We start from the raw sequence: 22,332 nt of genomic DNA, 5'->3' as shown, positions 1-22,332 counted from the left end.
GTCGCATTTTATGACTTTAATTTCGAAAAAATCTTAAAGTGGATGAATGCCATTAAATTTTCGTAAAAAGAACAAGTTGGCCTTGTAATGGGGCAAGAGCTGCAACTGTTGATAATTTTTTTCAATATTTCTATGCAATGTATCAAACAGATTCTTGGTGTCTCTCTACAGCCTGCTGAAAAACACAATATTCAGTTTGTCAACAAAGCCCGTTTGTCTAAATATTGGTGATAACTGAATTATAGTTAACACTGAAAGTTATTTGTCAATGATACACATGCACAATACACGTAGGCTGTGTTGGCAAGCTGAATAGTGGACAGCTCAACATGCTGTAGGGAGTAGAACAAGAACGCACTTGTGTAAACTGAACAAAAATATTGTCAAAATACAAAGTTATGACCGTGAGTACCGAAGGGCACACAAAGACTTCACCAATAATAAAAAAAGAAAAGGCACAAGGCACTACTGGCAGTGTACTGTGAGGAAGAAGATTGAAGATCTTAAAAACTTTTGAACAAAACCAATCATAGTGAACTGTCACTTTTAATTGAAATTACATTTGATGTCCATCTCTGCGCAGCTGCACCCTAATTAGGAACTAGCTGATCATCATGATTATCTGTTATGCTATTTTTAGCAACATTGGGTTGATTTATTGCAAAACGACGGTATTTATGTGCCTTTACATTAATATTATCAACGAACATGTTTTAGTGCGACAGCCGGTAATCAAATAACATTGTGTCTTTGCTGAGGCATGTGTGACATTATACAAGTTTGAAATAAATGCAACAATATGAAGTAACGAGTGCAACACTTGTGGAAGCCGTATACTTACAATAGTCTTTTTTAATGTCACTTTTAATTGAAATTACTTTTGAAGTCCATCTCTGCGCAGCTGCACCCTAATTAGGAACTAGCTGATCATCATGATTATCTGTTATGCTATTTTCAGCAACATTGGGTTGATTTATTGCAAAACGACGATACTTATAAGCCTTTACATTAATATTATAAACGAACATGTTTTAGGAAATTCGCTATTTTAAAGTACTGTGCACGTGCAAAGTGACAAGATTTCGCCCATTCGCCTCCTCGCATCCCCTCCCTGCAGGCTGTACCCTAGATACTTATTTGTATCCTTTAAGTCATCTTGATTGTAGGTCTATTAAGGGAGCGTTCAGTTATTATGGCCGGGGTCGGACCGGCAAAATCTTCCTGTGCATCGGTCAAAATAAGTGAACCCCCAACCATTGTACAAAATATTTGATGACCCCCTCCCCATTTTAAGATTTCAAAAAATTCATGCCCCCACCCCATTGCTTGAGTAAAGCATAAAATTCTGTAGAAGTCGATGTCTAAAGAACATTTTTCGTGAGGGACAAGAACATAAATCCCGGTCTTTCGTGAAAAAAAACAATTTTACAATGTAAAGACATTCTATCAAAATAAAAGCTCTTCCTCATGTGGAAAACGGGACAACTGTGTTTTTCTTGTCTTCATGGTCGCTGTTTCCTGCGACTCTTCACAAAATGTCCGAATATTGTGTAAACGCAATGTGTTCTCTCCAACCTAGGACTGATCATTTTGACAGTGTTCTGGAGACATAAAATGGAAATCGGCCCCACTTTTGCGCTTTCACGTTTCCTTGTTTTAAAATTTACAACACCATGAAGCAGTAAACGTAGTTTTCATATTTACATAAATTATTGGTTATCCTAATGATCTGCGATATGGATTCAGTGTGTGCACATCTGGTACAAGGGGTGTTAGGTGACAACTTTCTGGCCACTGATTCGACGATAAGGATGTCACGTGAGTGCCATAAATGGCAATGCTGGCGCTAAGTGTCTGATTATGTTAATATTCCATTCATGTACACAATATATAAATGTTTCAACTCGTCAATGCCAAGTACTTCTTTCAGGAGCTAGCTCTATCGTAAGGTAAGACATGTTTATCCCTCTGCCTGTAAAACCGTTATGAATTTATAGAGTACACGAGCGTAACATGCATATGGTTCTTTACAAGTAAATTCATATCTAAACTATTCTGTTCTTTTGCATCCATCACTTTACTTCCCCGAGAAGTCGTGTACGTTTAATGAAGATCCTGTTGCGATATCATTGTATCTTTTTCAACGTTTCCTTCAGAAGGTGCAGGGTTTGCCTTCGTAAAACTCTTCTTGCTTAAGGTAGAACGCGCCTCTGGGACAGACATTGAGATTCTCAAACTTTCACAATGCTTTTCTGATCTACCACTGGCACTTGCGGGGCTTGGTACAACAAAAGTTTTCACCGTCTTAGTTTTTCGAAAACGGAAAATTTTATTTTTCCTCATAGAGTTAACAATGGGATAAAAACACCTTCAAAGACTACTTAATCAACAAATTGTAACAATCACATGACTTCAGAAACGCAAAAGATTCTTCAGGATGAGCATTAACATAAACGACGCTTGTCATTGGGTAGGAGAACTGTAATTTCATTAAACCAGACAAACCTTGCAAAACACAAAGAAATCTACTTTGTATTGTAAGTTTATCAATTTCAATTATTCCAAATCTAATTAAAGAGCGAGCGACATTTGGTATGTCTGGTCAAGCATGATAATTTACAAACACAATGTGGACTCATAGATAGCAGGCATGTTGTCCAACTCATTACTGATTTTATTATTCCATGGTCATGCGCTAGCACAGTATCAGACTGAAACCTATCCTATATGGATGCCCAGCACCTGGAAGAGTAACATGTTAAACTTCTGCGTTAATAAATCAAACATAATTGAGAGCTTCTTGAAAGGAAATTTTTTCAATGTATTAAGACTTTGGATAAAATATGGGTAATTATGAATTATAATATTTACAAGCAAGTCTCTCTCTCTCTCTCTCTCTCTCTCTCTCTCTCTCTCTCTCTCTCTCTCTCTCTCTCCTCTCTCTCTCTCTCTCTCTCTCTCTCTCTCTCTCTCTCTCTCTCTCTCTCTCTCTCTTATAACATTTCGTTTTTCATGCACAAGTTCCTCGAGTTTAATCAGCGACATTGGGCCTGGCTATGATGGCAGGTATGAAAAAGCTGATAGCTTTGTACGCCTATCTGCTGTTGGTATGCAAGTTTGCTGCTGGTAAGTATACTTAGAATCTTCAACATTATCTTTTATTCTTACCATTCATTAAGAGGTCAATTTTAAAAAGATGTACCTTCTGTGTTGTTCTTTTTTCCTGCATTTTGTTCATTCTCTTTTCAAATATAGTTTGTTCTACTGAAAAAGCATGTCGAAATGACCCATTTTCAACAAGTTAATGCCGCCTATATATGTATGTCAAACGTTATCTTTAATTAATTTGTTGAGAATAACTTTTCGAATAATGTTTTTGAGTGCAAAGTTAATACATTAGTTGTCTGTAGCTGTTTCTTTTTCAATAAAACTTAGATTCATGATTGATTCATGTTTTGCGTTTTATTAAGTTTAAAAAGGATTTTTTAACAAACAGCATTTAAATGAGGGTATACTAACTTTGTTATGTTTTTCCAACGTGTAGGTTTATATCAAAATAGGGCAGTTATGTCAGATTAGCATGTTTTGGCAGATACTCGCCTTACACACGTGGTAACCTGTCCTCGGCAAATAGATTCTAATAAATCTCAACATACAAAACTTTCTTTTATTCCATTAACGTGATATGTAAAGTGTCTTTTCAGTGGAACAGAGACAACGAAATTTCGCACATTTCATTGAACGCTTCCGAAGGGTGGTGCTTATTGATATTACATATCCATCTATATAGAGGTCGGACAGGTTTCTATTAGCGAAAAGATGAAAAAAAGTATAAAATCTAGACATTTGGTTTAGGTTGGTAATCCTGCAAAATGAAGGAGAAAAAGGGTTTGACCATTCTGCGAATATCAGCTTAAGATAACCAACCGAAACGGAAATCGAGACAGTCATATGAAGAAAAATTTAAAAGAATATGGTAGGATGTTCATGCGACTGAAAACGATATTTTTATAACAAATATAAATTTCTGTAAATTCCCGGACTAAATAAAATCATGACATTTTTATTCAAATGCACTAGAGTGGATTTTCCCGTAAAATGTACATTGAAGATGAAAATATACTAATAGGGACACCGATGTCGGGCGAATTTTCGCCACCTAAACATAACACAATCGCTGAATACTAAATGGCAAAGGTGTTCACCTAATAAAACCATGATGCCCCACGTCTAGTTTGAAATTAAAAAGGGACGAATAGACGCCATTAAATGACGCTATGGAATAAAACAACTAAATGTTTTTGTTAACCAGTGAAAGATTTCTGCCTTCAAATGTCCTACATGGATGATATATTATTGTTCATTTACATACCAAGAAAATACTCATAACTATATTATTTTGGAAATCGCGGATTTGATATTTTCCTTTGCTCTGTAGGCTATTATTTAAATTTCATTTGCTTGCCCTATATAAAATGTATATTTTAGCTGAACGACCATGACAGTGACAGCTTACCATAAATTCCGTAGGTGTTGTTTGTATTACATGTCGTTTGGGGTCGTAGAAATCAGTGTCTTTTGAATTTTACGCAGGACTTCCCGAACCTGTGGCGTTTTGGCCCCTCAACGGCATCCATTTGCTGAAGGATGTCTCGGGCAACGGAAACCATGGTATCGCTGGCCCTGATGTCCAGCTGGAAACTGAGGTTGAAAACGCAAGAGACGGAGCGTACAAGTTCAATGGCAACCACTTGTCCTACGTCGAATTCCCAAACAATGGCGCATATGATACTGATCAAGATTTGACAATCGTGATGTACGTAAAACCTATGGGAGGTGACGGCACGTTATTCGATTTTGGAAATGGCCAAGGAGTGAGCATGCGCGCCGGAGGCGGATCTTTTACGATTCAGCTACGGGACCGAAATGGAGCCACTGTTTCAAATTCTTTTTCCACTTCAAGGTTGGATCAGAACGGCTGGAACTTTCTAGGACTCACATACAAGTATGCAGAAAGAGGAAGTACCAACGTGTGGGTCATGGAAGTGGGTATGGGTGGCATGCTGGCTGGACAAGCAGACTTGGGAACCCAGCATGACGTGAGAATGGGAGCTCACCCGAACAGTGGAGGCTATTTACGGGCTATGGTCACATGCGTCAAAGTCTTCAACGCAGCATTGACAACAATGGAAATGTTTGAAGCCCGACAGGATTGTAACATGGGTAGGAAAGGTAAGTAAGTAAGCATGCATGCATGCATGTATGTATGTATGTATGTATGTATGTATGTATGTATGTATGTATGTATGTATGTATGTATGTATGTATGTATGTATGTATGTATGTATGTATGTATGTATGTATGTATGTATGCATGTATGTATGCATGTATGTATGCATGTATGTTGTATGTATGTATGTATGTATGTATGTATGTATGTATGTATGTATGTATGTATGTATGTATGTATGTATGTATGTATGTATGTATGTATGTATGTATGTATGTATGTATGTATGCATGCATGCATGCATGCATGCATGCATGTATGTATGTATGTATGTATGTATGTATGTATGTATGTATGTATGTATGTATGTATGTACTCTACATAACTATTATTGAAAGATGATTTAGTGCGTGTCTTTATATCATTTTTCAGAAAGTCTCAACCCGGTAGCATCATGGCCACTGAACAAACACCATGAATTGAGGGATGTGTCTGGAAATGGTAACCATGGCGAAGCAGGTTTCGATTTGGAATTTGACGAAAATGTGGAAGGCACCAAGGCTGGGGCTTACAAGTTCAAGGGCAATTTATTCTCATACATAGAGTTCCCTAACAATGGCGCTTACGACACGAGGAGATCCACGACGGTGCTGTTATACACATATCCAGAATGGGCAAATGGTCCAATCTTTAGCTTCAAAGAAGAGGGCACAGGCCTTTCAGTGACACAGACTCCGCATGACTATCAGATAAAGATAATGGGTCGAGATGGAGTATTGAAAACCAATATTCAGACAAGTGTCTACTACAACTTCTGGAACTTCGTCGGCTTCGGTTACGATTACGACACAGGGAATGTACACTCAATCAACCGATACAAATACCAGCATTCTCAAAACATTGGCCAGGTAGAATTACTGACCAATGACGTTGTACGAATTGGAGCAGCCACGTGGTCCAGCGGTTATTTTACAGGTGTGGTGACGTGCGTCCAGGTGTATGACAGACTCCTGACAGAGAGTGAAATATTTGCAGCGTCGGAGACATGCACGATGGGAAGCAGCTGTGAGTACGCAGTTACAATTCTCGCTACCTTGAAGGTATACAGTCACCTGTAATCTAAATATGCCAATATATGGTCAAAGGGGCGTTCCTTGGTATTCAAAATGCCCATGTGAGGGCGTTGTTTTTTAAAAGCGGCCACCCGCTTAAAATCTGTGATTGGTTAGATTTTCTCTTTCCATGGTAACTGTGGCTCAATTGGAACAGGTGACAGTATACCTTGCTAGTAGGGCAAATTACATAATACTGAAAGCAATGCTGGTAAATTCAAAGATTTTCGAGATCGTGATCTCATAACAACACAAATGTAATCGCTGCCATGGCAATGAGCGATCGAACCTGAGCGCGACATTGCATTATGTTAGGCGCACAATATTTTCAGCTAAAATAGAACCCAGACGTAATACTACAGCGGCGATGGTTGAAATTAGCTGGTACCTTAAGTTGTGCTTGTATTGCAAATTCAAATCTTCTTGTTTAGCTCTAAACGAAAAATTATAATGTCTTGTGTTAACACGCAGACGTAACCTGCACATGCCCAATGTCGTCGTTTACATTATCAAAAGTCAAAGCTATTTCGTCCAATCACATTTATGAATGATCTCCTTATAGACTCAGTTCATTATGCTTTCGGCGTCCCACTTGTTCTTCCCCTTGAATTATGTCTTTTAGTGGATATGGATTCACAAGGATGGCAAATATAAAACACTCTGAAGTTTTATTTGAATTATTTTGTCAGTGGTAGCAAATTTAGGATTGTGTGTTCATTGGAAAAACTCCAAGACAATTAGTCTCTTCTTTAACCCTGACTGTAATCATGGATCACACAGCTATCAGGCAGGATACATTTTAGAATTGAAAATGTTATTGATTGACGAACAACAGATGTTCACGACAGAGATTAGAATTCGACGTCGCTGTGTGATCCGAAAAAAGAAGAGTGGTTTACGATCATGCTTTCACGTAGAACGCACCTCAGATTTTTACAAATTCTTCTGATCTACCATATGTGGGGAAGGGGGCTCATTTTCAAGCCATTGGATTTAAAATCATTTTCACCGTCTAAGATTTTCGTAAACGAAAATTTGATTTGGACCCACTGAGTTAACTCAAGAATAGCGGCCGTTTTGAATTTCAAATACCTGTCAAACTCAAATGTTGCATGGTAAAACGTGAACTGTACTTTTGATTTGGTAGAATAAGGTTGAAAGTTTCATTGATGAAATTTTGAGCAAAAGTTTCAGTCGTCCACTTTCGAGGTGCGTACTAACTTAAGATGTACGTCACTACTATGTAGTGTAAGTGTTTTGTTTGATTTGTTACAGCACAAGTAACGCTGCCCCCAACGGCCGCACCGACTCCAAAGATGACGACTCAAAAACCAACTACGGAAAAGCCGACCACGGCAAAACCTACTACGGAAAAGCCAACTACGGAAAAGCCGACTACGGAAAAGCCGACCACGGCAAAACCGACCACGGAAAAGCCGACCACACCAGGTGTGTTGTTTTTGCCTAAGACATTGTGTCCGGCCATTTTTTCCCAGACGACTTTGCTTGCTTCTTCGATAAATTACAGCCTGAATTCGATCATTGGTTGGATTGAAATTTGAAAATATTAACATTGTGAAAAAGCACTTACTATCATTATTCTCTTTATAATCACGATAAACAGGCAAACATATAACATGTTACTAAAATATGCATAATATTAGGAAAATAATGTGTCTATGAGTTGCGTTTTAAGTGTTGTAATTATGCCATATACTACGTAAGCACGACGCTACAATGATAATGTCTTAAGAAAACAAAGTACTTTTAGAAAATATAAAGGATTTGATATCACCCATCACAATACATTAATATTGCGCTCTCTCCAATGTATCGTACTAGAGAGAGAGAGAGAGAGAGAGAGAGAGAGAGAGAGAGAGAGAGAGAGAGACAGACAGACAGACAGACAGAGACAGACAGACAGACAGACAGACAGACAGACAGACAGACAGACAGACAGACATACAGACACAGAAGAAAGGAAGGAAATGTAGAGAAATTCAGAGAAAGACTGAGACAGAGAGACAGAGAGAAGATAAACTGCACAGTATTTACAGCTTACAAAGTCATACAACAATCTCCTTTTGAACTGAAAGGATAATCTCTAACGTTTGGTAACTGTTTCATTATTGTTGCTCTACAAAGCGAGTGTTTTTTTCTTATAATGTAAAATGCTATATACGATATATGGCGAATTATTTATGTATTTAGGTACTTTCTATCATGATTGGGGAGTAAAACTGGAAAATGTTGTTGGAGATTGAGAAAGAAATTCTCGAAACAACATCACAATTTAGAGTTACTGGTGCTTTTACAAAAGTTTAAAAAACATTTAATGTTCGCAGCGTGTACTGTGCCGAGTGGTCTTGCAAATATTGCCCTTGACAAGACAGCTAGTCAAATATCCGACGCTGGCAGAGCTGTAGCGTCTAGAGCAGTCGATGGAAACAAGAACAGTGATTTCAAAAAACGGTCTTGCAGCAAAACTAGAGGCGGACCTGAACCCTGGTGGATGGTTGACCTTGGTTCTAGGCAAGATGTCTACCAGGTCACTATCACAAGCAGACAAGATTGCTGTGGTGAGTTTCTGTGTTTCTATGTTTTCAGTTTGAATAAAGATAAGGTCACGGTCAATATCTGACTTAATGTTTGCGAGGACCCCTGATGTCATGCAAAATAACCATAAGGTTGGTAAGCTTCTCGCGTGAACTCATTTTGAGGCTGAAGTTTTCGCAATCTTGTTTTTCCTACAATTAAAAATCTTATTTTTCACTTAAAAGTTAACATTGGTATAGCGGCTATAGTTTAATTTAAACATCCGTATTTGTTTATCAAACTAGTTTGTCCAAAGCCAAAATAAGTGTGGTGACCCCTTATCTTATTCTTGATTTTGAAAGCGAATGGTTTCAAGTGTCATTATGGAAAGATTGAAAAGGTTAAAGTTATACTGTCATCTGTTTCAATTTTGCCACAGTACCATGGAAAGAGAAAATCTAACCAATCACAGATTTCAAGTGGGTGGCCGCTTTTAAAAATAGCGCCCTCACAGGGGCATTTTGAATACAAGGAACGCCCCTTTGATCATATATGGGCATATTTAGATTACAGGTGACTGTATACCTTTAAATTTTATATATTTCAAGGCGCATGAATCTTTTAAATAACCATTGATTTAACTAACTGCATGGGTAGGTTACCATCTTACAATACATATTACGATGTATAATTTTATCACTGTGTGTGTCCAATATAGCTAACCAGTTGATTAACGCTGAAGTACGAGTTGGCGACAACCCGGATGACTTCACTGCAAATAGCGTTTGTGGCGTTAAGGTTGGCGCGAACGACGTTGGAAAAGAAACCATCGAAATTATCTGTGACTGTGGGGCGCCCCTCAGAGGGCGCTACGTCAGTGTTCAGCGTGTGGGATCCAGAGGAACCCTTACGTTGTGCGAAGTTGAGGTCCTGGCTGATGCAAACGCTCCTCCAATTACAGAAAAACGTAAGTGAACATACAGTTACCGACTGGTTGAAACGTGTTTCCCATGCATGTATACTGTAAAGCCATCTGAACACCTCGATTAAATTTTATTCATTTTCTCCTTTGACACATTTTACGCGTAGAGTGCGAACGTAGCTATTACGACGGCGGTAAATCCAAAGATAGTCATCTCTTTCTGAAGTTGCCGGGAATAATATTTTCCATTTCACTCGTATACTCATGTACTGTTGGGGAGAAGGGAGAAGAGAGACCGAAAGAAGCACAGACAGACATTCTGTAAAACACGCAGACACAGACAGAGATTGACAGAGCATGCATACGTAGGTAGGTAGGTAGGTACATACATACATACATACATACATACATACATACATACATACATACATACATACATACATACATACATACATACATACATACATACATACATACATAGAAACAGACACAGACAGGACGACAGGTATAATACAAACGAAGTCAGACACATATATTGAAGAATTTAGAATAATATAGAGTGATGTAAAAGCACATTTGCATATTTAATTAGTCAACGAGAATGGAAAAGTGTCCTACCTGATAGGTCGCGTTATGCGAGAAAGCTAAAATCATGACTGTCACATGATGTCAACAAACAGACAAACAAGTCTGCCATGCGTCATCATACTCCATGCAGTCTTTGTCAAGGACTCTTCAACCAGGGCTCGTATAGGTTGTACGAACATTACTTATCCAGAGTATTAAAGGTATACTGTCACCTGCTCCAATTTTGCCACAGTTACCATGGAAAGAGAAAATCTAACAAATTATAGATTTCAAGCGGGTGGCCGCTTTTAAAAAAACAACGCCCTCACATGGGCATTTTGAATACAAAGGAACGTCTCTTTGACCTTATTGGCATATATAGATTACAGGTGACTGTATACCTTTAAAGTTCCCGCTCAGTAGGCCCTGATCCTCTACTTGGGCTGAAGGCTCACATTTAAGATGAATATTCTTATCTGCTTGAAAAAATAGGCCTTGATCCGTGTCGCGAATTTATCAAGGCAATCAAGTGATGGACACCAATCATACCAACTTCAGACTTTCTGACACATTCTTACAAACCAAGGGTGGCAACGGTTGACCAGCAAGCTGTGATGATTAATACAAGTACTTTTGCCCATGCTTACTTTCACAAGTACTTGTGTTACTACTCGCACTACTCGTCAACGCTCACTGGTAAGGCACAGCTACTGTTGGTTGGTACTATAAGGACAAAAACATTTCCAATTTTCCCCTGATGTATACGACTAGTAGGGGTTCATTTTTAAGCCCTTGGATTAAGAAAAACTTTCATCGTCGAAGGTTTTTTGAAATCGAAAATTTCATTTTTTAACTCAGGAATGGCTAAATCTTGGGTAATTTGTTTCTGTCGTACCAAAATTTCAACAGTGATCCCCCGTTTTTATTCTTGATTTTGAAAGAGAATGGTTGAAAAACTCCTGGAGGAAAGTTTGAGCAAAAGTTTAAGTCTTTCACTTTAGTGGCGCCTACTTCCTCAGAATATCAGAAAATCAAAATGATATAATTGTTGTCCAGCCGTTGTTCGTTTTGATAAACCCATGACATAAAAAGTCTCTGCTCACTGGGGACACTGATGGCTGTACTCTGTCTGTCTACTGAAGGCTTACATTTTATGATGAATATTCCGATTCACTTGAAAAAACTAACCAACCCCCTAGACAGAGTAGAGCCACGAGCGTCCAAGTGGCAGAGACTGTTTCGGAATATGGGACTTTGTAGCACAGCAACCATGGAAGACTACACATTCCTCACCCATAGGTGTGGTGATCAAGATTAAGCTGATGTGCAAGTCGCATTGATATCATGTGACAATCATATAATCAGCTACATCGCATCACGTGATCTTTTTCTGTGGGGGCACTCTTCCTACCACCAGTAGACTCCTAGGAAGTACTAGTGATGTAGTGTGGCACTCATAGGATCAGATATCTCATGTCACGTGATCTGTTCCAGCGTACGACACTTTCAACAACTACCCAGAGTACAATCATTCGGCAGTCGAATGATGAGCTACTTCACATCAGATTACCTAAGGGACTGGTCAGTTTCTTCGGCCGGGGGGGGGGGGGCGGTGGATTATTTTTTGCCGACGTCAAAAGTGGCTGACACCCCCTATTCCAAATTTTTAAAACAGGGTGACCCCCCCCCATTCCAAATTTTGAAAACAGGGTGACCCCCCTTCACGCGACAACTGTAATATGTTATAATATAATACTGTAATATATATATATATATATATGATATATATGTAATATATATATATATATTAATATATATTATATTTTACATACATTTATATTTTAACTGTCATTCTGTGTTTTAAGGAAATTGTTGGCATGTCAGTTGTAAGATGGGAATTTCAAAGTGTCAATCTTAAAGTTTGAATACAGTACATTTTGAATGAGCTGTGAATGTATTTCACACTTTCTATGCTTAACCAGATGTCCTGAACTGTTATAAAGAAATGGATGTCAATCATTAATATCAAACAGGAAAAAGCAGTAAATCAAAAACTTTGATGGGTGTTAAGACTTGCCAGCCATCCAATTAAATCTCCTGAGGAACCATAGAGAGGCATTTTAGCCAAATCTGATGTGTGCAGAGTCTGAGATGACCTTTTCTTGTAACATTGATATTTGTGCATGTTGCTTTCTCATACTGAATTCTCAAAGAGAGAACAGAAAAGTATCAGGAATTTGTCATGCTTTTCATATGAAATGCAGATTTCATAATCGTACACTTTCACTTAGCAAACATCAAGATATCTCTGGCATATATCTCTGATTTATTAAAGTATTGCGCCCGAAGGGCGCGGAGAAAAATATGAAACATCCTGATATCTCTGATATATATGTCTTGTATATTAAAGTAATAAACAGGAAGGGTGTGCTGAAAAATGTCTGATATATTAAAGTAATGCACTCGAAGAGCATGCTGAAAAATATTGAACATACCTATATCTCTGATATATGTATGCCTGATATGTTAAAGTTTGGCATGCTGAAAAATATGTCAGATTATTAAAGTTACGCGCCCGAAGGGCGCGCCGAAAAATGCAACTGCATGAAATTTGTGGCTGACACAATGCATTTTAGGCAATGATGAGCCTGTGTCGAAATTCAAAAACACACTGACCCCCTAGGGCATTTCAAAAACATGGTGACCCCCCTATCACCAAAGTCAAAAACAGGGTGACCCCCCCATGAATCCACCCCCCCAGGCCGAAGAAACTGACCAGTCCCTAAACATAAAACACCCTACTGATAAGGGAATGAACACAAATGCTGTCTTCGCATCGACAATGTATATCACATTTAATACTTGCAGAATGCGAGGCGCCCAGTGGGCTCAACAATTTTGCCCTTGGTAAGACGGCTAGCCAGAGTTCAGATAGCGGTAAGAATGTTGCGTCAAGGGCTGTTGATGGCGACAAGAACAGCGACTTAGCGCAGAAGTCGTGTAGTAAAACAGGATACGAGGAAGATCCCTGGTGGATAGTTGACCTCGGTTCCAGCCAAGATGTCTACCAGGTCACTATCACAAACAGACAAGACTGCTGCGGTGAGTTTCTTATTCTAGTGATCAGACACTGGTACTTCTCTTGGCTTGTTGTAGGAAAATATGCAGTTAAAAATGTTAAAGGTATACAGTCACCTGTAATCTAAATATCCCCATATATAATCGAAGGGGCGTTCGTTGATATTCAAAATGACCACGTAAAGGCGCTGTTTTTTTAAAAAGCGGCCATCCGCTTAAAATCTGCGATTTGTTAGATTTTCTCTTTCAATAGTAACTGTAGCAAAATTGGAACAGGTGACAGTATACCTTTAAAGTTATTAAAATAAAATGTTATTGTCACAATGCCTAGATATTTTATTGCAATGTTCACTCGTCATGAGTGATTCCAACATCGATGATAACTGTAAGACATCATGATCACTTCATTTGTGCAATTCTCTGTGATGAAAATTACTGCTTTCACTTTCATCACAATGTATAGCACGCTTCCATGACAAATATTCTGACTCAAAAGCCTTCAAATTGGTCACTTTATTGTCCAAGAAGCTAAAGATTTAATATTTTTGAGGGATTTATGGAAATGAATGCAATTTCACACATTCACTCTGTTGAAGAATAGGATGTTGGTGAAAGAGATGACAGTGACACAATAGGTGATGCTACGATGGGTGTAATTGTGGTGGCGATGTTTACGGTTGCGGTAGCAGTGAAAAAAAACTGATTTTATACTTTGTTTAGTTTTCCTTAGGTGTCGTTAAAGTGACAGTTTTTTTTAAAAAGACCCTTGCATCATAAAATAGTGTCTCTCATCCTGATTATTAATGCACGAAATGAAACTGCCCAACCCAGACTGTTGCCTAAAAAATGGTGACTCTTGCCGCCATTTTACAAACCGATTAATTCTGCACAGGTCCTCAATGAATTTTACATTCGAAGCGTTTATCAACTCTCTGCGTACAACATAATTTACGAATGACGCCTCTCTATTGTAGCTGAAAAGTTGATAAGGGCTGAAGTACGAGTTGGCGACAAGCGAGTAAGCTTCAAAAAGAATGCTCAATGTGGCGCCAAGATCGGTCCAACCGACGTAACCAAGGAAACCATCGACGTCATCTGCGACTGTGGGGCGCCCGTCAATGGACGTTTTGTGAGTGTGCAGCTTGTGGGAGTTAAAGCAGCGCTGACGTTGTGTGAGGTTGAGGTCATGACCGTAGGAGGCGCACCGCCCCCTCCCCCTACAACAGAAGCCGTGAGTGAATTCACTACTGCAAAACGTAAGTTAATATGCAGTTACCCAGAATTGTTGACGGATTGAAATATCAAATTTCAACACAGCAGCTCAATCACCTGTAACTTTTGACGCCGTTTCTGTTTCTGTTACTCTAGTTCCATTATTTATTATTCTTTTATTTATTATTATTTATCCATGTTCTACTCACAAAATCACGTTAACATTGCACAGTCATCAACGTGTGAACATAGTTTATATGTTTGTAGCATGCAAAGTACACCATAGACCATAGTAGACCATAGTACACCGTTTGGCTTTTTTGTCTTACCGTCTGCCTTTTGTTCCTTTTGTTTACATAATAATATTTTTTTCCTTTTGTAAATATTTCATTCCATTGGGGGACTGGCTTTGTATAGGTGATTTGCACCTGTTTCAGTCACCCTTTCAAATGTAGACATTTCTCCTGTGTTTATCTTGAATAAATAAATAAATAAATAATAAATAAATAAATAAATAAATAAATAAAAAGTCAATATAAACATTATTCGGGAGGCATTGTGGGGCAGTGGATAGGGTACCGGACTCACTTTCGGAGGATGGTGAGTTCGAGACCCGGTAGGTCCAGGGTAACGGACTCACTGTCAGAGGAGGCAAGGCACTTTACTCTTCATTGCTCCATTGGGTAGTTGGTGATAGGTAGCTCATCTTGTGATTGGGTCCGCTTAATGCATGAGTAACAATGAATGAGTCCGCTTAATGGATGAGTAATAACTCATGGAATTTTTCAATGAATTTTTCTCTGGGCTAGAATTCAGTGTGAACAAAACCACCATGCGTGATTTTAATGCTGGTTCTTCGGCTTTCAAAATACTTCAGGTAGCACGTGAAGCCAATTTACCTTCTTTCAGCAATAAAATTTATATGTTATCAAAAGCTATGTTTTAGTCTACTTTAGATCCCAAAATGCAAACGATGTCCAAAATGGCGGGCTTCTCCTTCTAGCTTTCTCTCACAAAAATTTGATGCATCATGAACCATTAAAGGTATACTGTCACCTGTTCCAATTTTGCCACAATTACCATGGAAAGAGAAAATCTAACCAATCACAGATTTTAAGCGGGTGGCCGCATTTCAAAAGCAGCCCCCTCACATGGGCACTTTTTTATACTAAGGAACGCCCCTTCACCATATATGGGCATATTTAGATTACAGGTGACTGCATACCTTTAACCATTTTTTCGACGATGCTGTACTAAAAACTTACTTTTTGACATTAATTATTGCCAACTTCAAAATTCCAAACTTTACAAATACAACCATTTCAAGTCAGTATGTTTTCTAAGGACCCATCATTTTGACATTCGCTTGAAAGTCTTGTCAACTACATCACAAATTCCAAACTTTCAAAATGCAACAGTTTTCAGTCAATATGTTTAAAAATCATGACCACGGGTTTTTTTACTCATAAAACTATTTTGAGAGAGGTTATGTTGAACTGCAATCTATCCTACATGATTTGACAGGCACCCGTACCTGTGAACGTCAATTTTCAAAATTTTGCTCCTATTTAATGTAGTATGCACCTCAAAATTAAAAGACAAACAACAGTTTTTATCAAAACTTTGGCGCTCAAGGTTTAATATTTCAAAAAGATATTGCATGTCCTGTTTTTTTCTTTCCGAAGCGTGTGAACTTCCAGAAGACGTGGTCAACATTGTCGATTCTTCCATGGAAATCGGACTGAGTTCAACCAGAAAGGACAACGTTGCTTCGAGGGCCATCGACGGAAACAAGGACAGCAACCTTGCTGGCGGTTCTTGTGCAATGACCCAGAAGGAGTTCCAACCAGTCTTGAAACTCGATTTCGGCTCTGTCCGTCGAGTACACAAGGTCGTGCTCACCAACCGACAAGATTGCTGCGGTGAATGAATTATATTATTATAGAAATAACGGACGACACGCTGACCATTAACGTTTATTTATAGGCAAGGGCGAGAGGAAAGCCAAAAATTATGGGCGAGGCTTGCCGAGCCCGTTAATTTGGCTTTCCTCTCGCCCGCGCCCATAAATAAACGTTAATGGTCAGCGCGGAGTCTGTTATTTCCATTATATTATCAACAAACCCCGAAAAACCGTCAAAATTTACGAAAATTTCCCGTGCGAACGACAACGGGGCCCCAGAACCTGTCAGTGAGTAGTGCGCGCGCTGCAAAAATTTTGCAAATCCGGAGATTTTTTGAAAAAAAGTCTAAACTTGGCCCACAAATGCTCCATTTTATTTTGTGATTGATTATGATCTTTGTACAAATCACAATATTCGTTTTAGCCGTAAAGTTACTATGTTTACGATATTATTCATTTTCACGGGCATGAAAACAAACCATTACTGTGTATTTGTGGGCAGTCACGTGGTTCAGCTCGACCAATTAAAACGCAATGGACAGGGCATGGTAATATAATATTGGTTATCTGAAGCGCACACTTAATCTTGACTACCTGTAATTGTGGAGGGAGAATCATTGTTGGAAAACTTACCAATTTTTATTGTTGCACTATAAATACCCACGTAAAGGTTTAAGGGATGGCAATAGACCTGGAACGACCTCGTCTCGTATATTTTAAAAGCGAGGAGTTATTGTTAGTTGTACTTTGCAGAAAGTATTTATAATTTATAACCGTAGGTATAAAATAATTATTCTCTATAGTTTGTTATTTTGAGTTAATGAAACCACGGTCGGCTGACGTTCAGTGATTGACATGTAAACTGCCCGGAAGCTGCCTGGTTTGGCGTTGAACAGGGCCGCCTCTATGGGAGGGAGGGGACGCTTTTGCACTTAAATAAACCCATACCCGTGCGTAAAAAACCCGAAAGCGGAACTAGTAAGTATATTGATTGTGCATGCCCAATAACAGGTCTTCCCTTCCCTCCGTTCTACCACGGGCTGCGCTGTGTGCTCCTTGCGCAGCCATTGTAGTCTCGTTTACCCACACTGCATTTCGGAGCTCTCATCCCGCCGCCCACTTGTCCGTAAAGTGATCCAAGACATTAAAATCATGGGTCACACCTATTACAAGGAACTGCCTCCGAAAGGAACTTCTATTTTAGGTTGATGCTGTATTTTCTGTGACTTTGTCTCAAAACACAATACTTACATCATAGATCCGTTGCTCCCACGATGCATCGCTCTTGCCGATGGGGCGCCATCTTGCCCGGAGACTTTTGAATGGGATTTCACCAGACTGTGTAGGAGCAGCTGAATGAGAGTCCCGAAATGCAGCGTGGGTTACCGAGACGTATACTATCCTAGCCCTTCAACGTGGCAGTATAGCTTCGGTGTACGTAGCACCGGCCCGACGCTTCTATGGACAAGAGAAAAGCATGCCTCTGTAAGTCAGCTGATTGGATAAACTACACTGCGTTCTGTAGTGTGGATTCAACCCGTGACATTTAAGCTTATTTTCTGAGAAGGGCCGTATTCTATGCTGCATTCTATCGAGGCTATCTCAGCGTGCAATTGTGACTTGTTTCTGCCTATTCTAATGCTATCTCAACATGTTCGTGTCGCAGGATTCCGTTTGAAAGGTGTCGAGGCACGTATAGGCGGCAGTCGCTTACACACCAGTAACCCAGTGTGCGGTAGTGTCAATAACAGAAGGGCCAGAGAGGAGACCGTTGAAATTATGTGTGGCTGTGACGTACCCATGCCTGGTCGCTACCTCAGCCTTCAGCTTATCGACAAGACACAGTTGCTGACTGTGTGTGAGATCGAAGTCTTTGCAGCTCCGCAAAGTGCCAGTGACCAGCGTCTACTCGCTGACGAGGATCATAACCAACCTCTTTTCGCTTAAACTAAGCAAAGATATTGAAGTCAGAGGATGTTAAGTTTTCGGGAAATCTGAAACACAATCCATCAATAAACTTCCTATTGGAATGAGGGAAATGAAACTAAGATATTGTCTTCTTCCTTGATGTTAGCATAAAGTGTGAGAGACTGACTGTGGTATACACTAGTCGATACATAAAACCTGAATGATGAAGATTCACAACAAAACAGTATACAAATCGTGAGGGCGCTATGAAAAATCCTGGCCTGATCCTTGGTGGGAAATTAATAAAATACAACAATTGAAACTTAAGAGGGAGAGAAAGACGTGTCATAGACTTCCTTTACGTCAACAAAATGTAAAAGCAACCAACTTAAATTTTCACATCCACAATTAATAGCTTACCTACACTAACAGTTTGGTCCAATTTCAATTCAATGTAGTCAGAAATTCCACAGACGACGGTTGAACGCTTTAAGTCAGACTGAGTACGGTTTGAAAACATCATAAAATCCTGTAAGTAGAACCACTTATAACATCGTAGGAGCAGGACGAAAAGGATAACAAATTATGGCGAGGCATTCATATCTGTGAGACTGTGTATTCACTTCATCTGAAGGGCGAAACAGGCCTTGTTTTTAAAATATCCTCTACAAAGTTCAAAGATCGATAAGTCAGTAATCATTTCGTAAGATGGGCATTTTCAACAAATATTAATATATGCACATACACTCAAACAAATTACAATACTGTCATAGGGTTTGACTCCTCACAAGAAGCCTTGAAAGTTGATACCCTAGACAATCGTTTTTGTTGCAATATAAAATCAGCTTGTTAAAGTATGAATTAAATCCCCTGAACTAGTTTTCTGGTCTCCCCACAACATTTCGAAGTTGTAATATTCTACCAAAGAGTAATTTAAGTCATCTTAATAACCTAGTTCCGTATCATCATTTTTCCTGTATGAAGATTAAGAAGTGCTTTAATTGTCCAAGAGGTTTTGATGCGACTGAAACCTTTTCCACTTCAGGGGATTCATCGCCAATTCACTTCGATATAAGCTGGGGCAGTTGCACTGACACGTTATAAGGTTATATGATAAACTGGTGGTTCACACTCAGTCTCGTCAAGCTTGATTAACATATACAGGTGGCTAATGAATTTCAATTATTTTGTCAGACTTCTCGGATTCTAATTTTTGTTCTGACGTCAAGATTTTAATTTTTGTACCTTTGAAGATCTCGGTAATAGGCATTCGCAATGCATTAAACTATGGGGCATTGAGTTTTGCTGCTACAGTATGTAGGTAAAATTATTTTGCGTCCTTATACCTAAGCACTCGTGATGTAATTTCTACTTTCTTTCCATGTTTTGATGGTGCGAGTGAAGATAAGTTTAATCAATCCGTTGAATTTGCAAGAAACGGGTTTCCCTTTGAGGTCTCTAACTATGAACTTGCGCCCTATCTCTCGAGGCCCCCTAGAGTAGTAGCCATAAATACGAAAAAGTGTCTATATTCTAGTTTTGGGACATCATCCCCATGTTATTACCCACAATGTAATGTAAAATGTATTTGATTATCCGGCATTGTGGCCCCAGATGTTTATATAATCTACGCATTCATTGGCATTGCCAAACCTATAAAATAATAGTCATAATTTACACCTTCTCGACCAATATTTAACTGAAGAAAAAATTGCATTCCAGAATGTACTCAACTTCACATAGAACGATATGTTGTGCAAAGTTTGCTTTCGCCCATCATGGGCTGGGAGGGGTACATTATTGTTTAAATACTGTCACAGAACCACATCACCTTGCGCAGCATTTGGAAGGGTATTGAAGTTTCTTTAACAAGCAATGCGGCATATCTTGCAGCAGTACTGTTCCCGTGATGAAGCAAAACGTATCGCAAATTTCATGAATAACACGGCGAATTACGGTTAAAATCACTATTTTGCAAAGCTACATTCAGTCGTCATTAATTTGTTAACCCTAGATTAAAATATTGGTTGGGTTCACCTTTTAGTATGGCTAGCAGTCATAATTTGGGTGAAAAAGAAGTGTAAATTTATTCAAATCTATGCAAATCACCTGGTTTTCTGGATTCTTTTCATGTCCTTTTCAACATTTCAAAAAATTAAATCCACTCTGGCTTGATCCAAATTTGTGAAAAATTCAAATTATATACTTTAATGCAATATATTCTCCAAGAGATACTCTTATATACCTAAACATATTGTAAGAATCAATGAACTTATTATCGTATTGGAATTTGGAATTGACACAAGTATTTTGTCTTCTTTCGTAAATGACTTCAGTTGAAAATGTGAGAGACTTGGAGTGTACAAGACTAATTCGTACACAGAGACTTGTGCATCATTAAGATTCATTTCAAATAAAACTTGTATCAAAATCATGAGGGCGCTGTACAGAATCTTGCCCAGACCGAACAATATTTTGTAGATGCATGTAGTAGTGGATAGTAATAGAGTAGGCATTCGTGAACTTTGACATTTGAAATGACGTCATATGCTTTGTCAAAATGTGAAAAAGCCGTCATTGATTTCTCGACACGCAATAATAATCTTCGCTGAATCTTTCTTTCAGTATGGTGCTTTAAGCCAGGATGGTTTCAAAATACTCCAAAAGCTCTTGTCCTGTCACAGACAGTGACGGGACAGTTCGCCCTCTAACATGAAAGACTTAAACCTTTACTCAAACTTCCCCAAGCAAAGTTCCAACTATTCTCTTTCAGAACCAAAAAATAAAATCGGGGTCACCTTGGACAATATGATACTAGAGAAACAAATTACCTAATACTTACCGATATTTGAAACTCAAAATTGTCGCCACCCTTTGTTTGTCACTGTAATTTGTTATCTTTATTTATTTATTTATTTATTTATTTATTTATTATTTATTTATTTATTCATTTAAATAATTATTCATTTATGTATTCGTTTATGTATTTATCTGTTCTTTACTTGTATGTTTTTCTTTATTTTAATTTTTTATTTATTTGTCTTATCGTTTACTAATTTCAAAGGGATCGTTACAAATGTACAGCACCAGCGTTATTTAGCGTCAGTCCAGCCAAAAACTCACGCAATAGTAGACGTAGAATGCGGAGTTTGGCAGTCGCTTTTATATCCCGTACTGCAGTTATGTTACTTTTGGATATTCTGCCAAAACTGAATCCAAACATACTAGTATATTCCGTGTCATCACTTTTTACGACGCCTGTGTACATGACACTCGTAGCTAAAGTTGCCATTTTAGTTGAAGCTTAGCTCCTTGAACCGTACCTTGCAGATATGTGTAAAGGTGTTAGGTCTGGCAAGCACAAAGTATTCTTGCAAATTTGACGAAGGATGCGGCGACTATGCCGCTCTTAAACACTGTCAGTGAAGGATAAAAATGGACATTACAATAAGAAACAAGTCGGTGTTGACGTTGCATATACAAACTTGCATGTCCAGTTCACAGTCACTCGTGGTCTATTCAGCTCTGGGACTATACGCCCCATAGACGTGTGTACATAAGCGAGAAAAACCCTCGCTTACGTACACACGTCTATGGGGCGAATAGTCCTAGAGCTAAATAGACCACGAGTGACTGTAGTCCAGTTAAGGATGTACGATCGGAAAAAGTAAAAGTAATGTCAATTTTTTCAAATGAGGTTTTTTGAATACCTACATATGAGAGTAGTCCAAAACTTGGAAAAAAAGATGGGGTCACCACGCTTGTTTTTTTACAAAATGACATTAAAAATTCGCAGTTTTACACAAAATCACTAAAAATCGATAAAACAGGTCATCATTTTCATATTGATATCATGATTGCATT

The 22,332-nt window shown here is 38.6% G+C and overlaps 1 protein-coding gene across 1 annotated transcript; it reads left to right on the top strand.

The window, feature by feature from the left end:
• Positions 1-1,901: 1,901 nt before the first annotated feature.
• LOC139116857 (uncharacterized) lies at positions 1,902-18,608 on the top strand. The gene is made up of 11 exons (XM_070679590.1): positions 1,902-1,949; positions 3,022-3,126; positions 4,594-5,232; positions 5,664-6,296; positions 7,619-7,792; positions 8,689-8,922; positions 9,597-9,845; positions 13,236-13,469; positions 14,420-14,701; positions 16,343-16,579; positions 18,227-18,608. The coding sequence occupies exons 2-11, from the start codon at positions 3,057-3,059 to the stop codon at positions 18,505-18,507; spliced, it is 3,033 nt and encodes a 1,010-aa protein (XP_070535691.1). The 5' UTR covers positions 1,902-1,949; positions 3,022-3,056; the 3' UTR covers positions 18,508-18,608.
• Positions 18,609-22,332: the final 3,724 nt, after the last annotated feature.

The sequence above is a fragment of the Ptychodera flava genome, chromosome 2, assembly GCF_041260155.1.
Source record: "Ptychodera flava strain L36383 chromosome 2, AS_Pfla_20210202, whole genome shotgun sequence".
Taxonomy (NCBI): domain Eukaryota; kingdom Metazoa; phylum Hemichordata; class Enteropneusta; family Ptychoderidae; genus Ptychodera; species Ptychodera flava.
The sequence above is the reverse complement of the archived record's forward strand: the minus strand, read 5'-3'. Positions and strand labels throughout refer to the sequence as shown.

Coding starts and splice junctions, on each gene's coding strand:
- LOC139116857 (XM_070679590.1), top strand. CDS start 3,057: ATGATGGCAGGTATGAAAAAGCTGATAGCTTTGTACGCCTATCTGCTG. Junction 9,846..13,235: donor TCCTCCAATTACAGAAAAAC/GTAAGTGAACAT, acceptor TAATACTTGCAG/AATGCGAGGCGCCCAGTGGG. Junction 13,470..14,419: donor AAACAGACAAGACTGCTGCG/GTGAGTTTCTTA, acceptor TCTCTATTGTAG/CTGAAAAGTTGATAAGGGCT.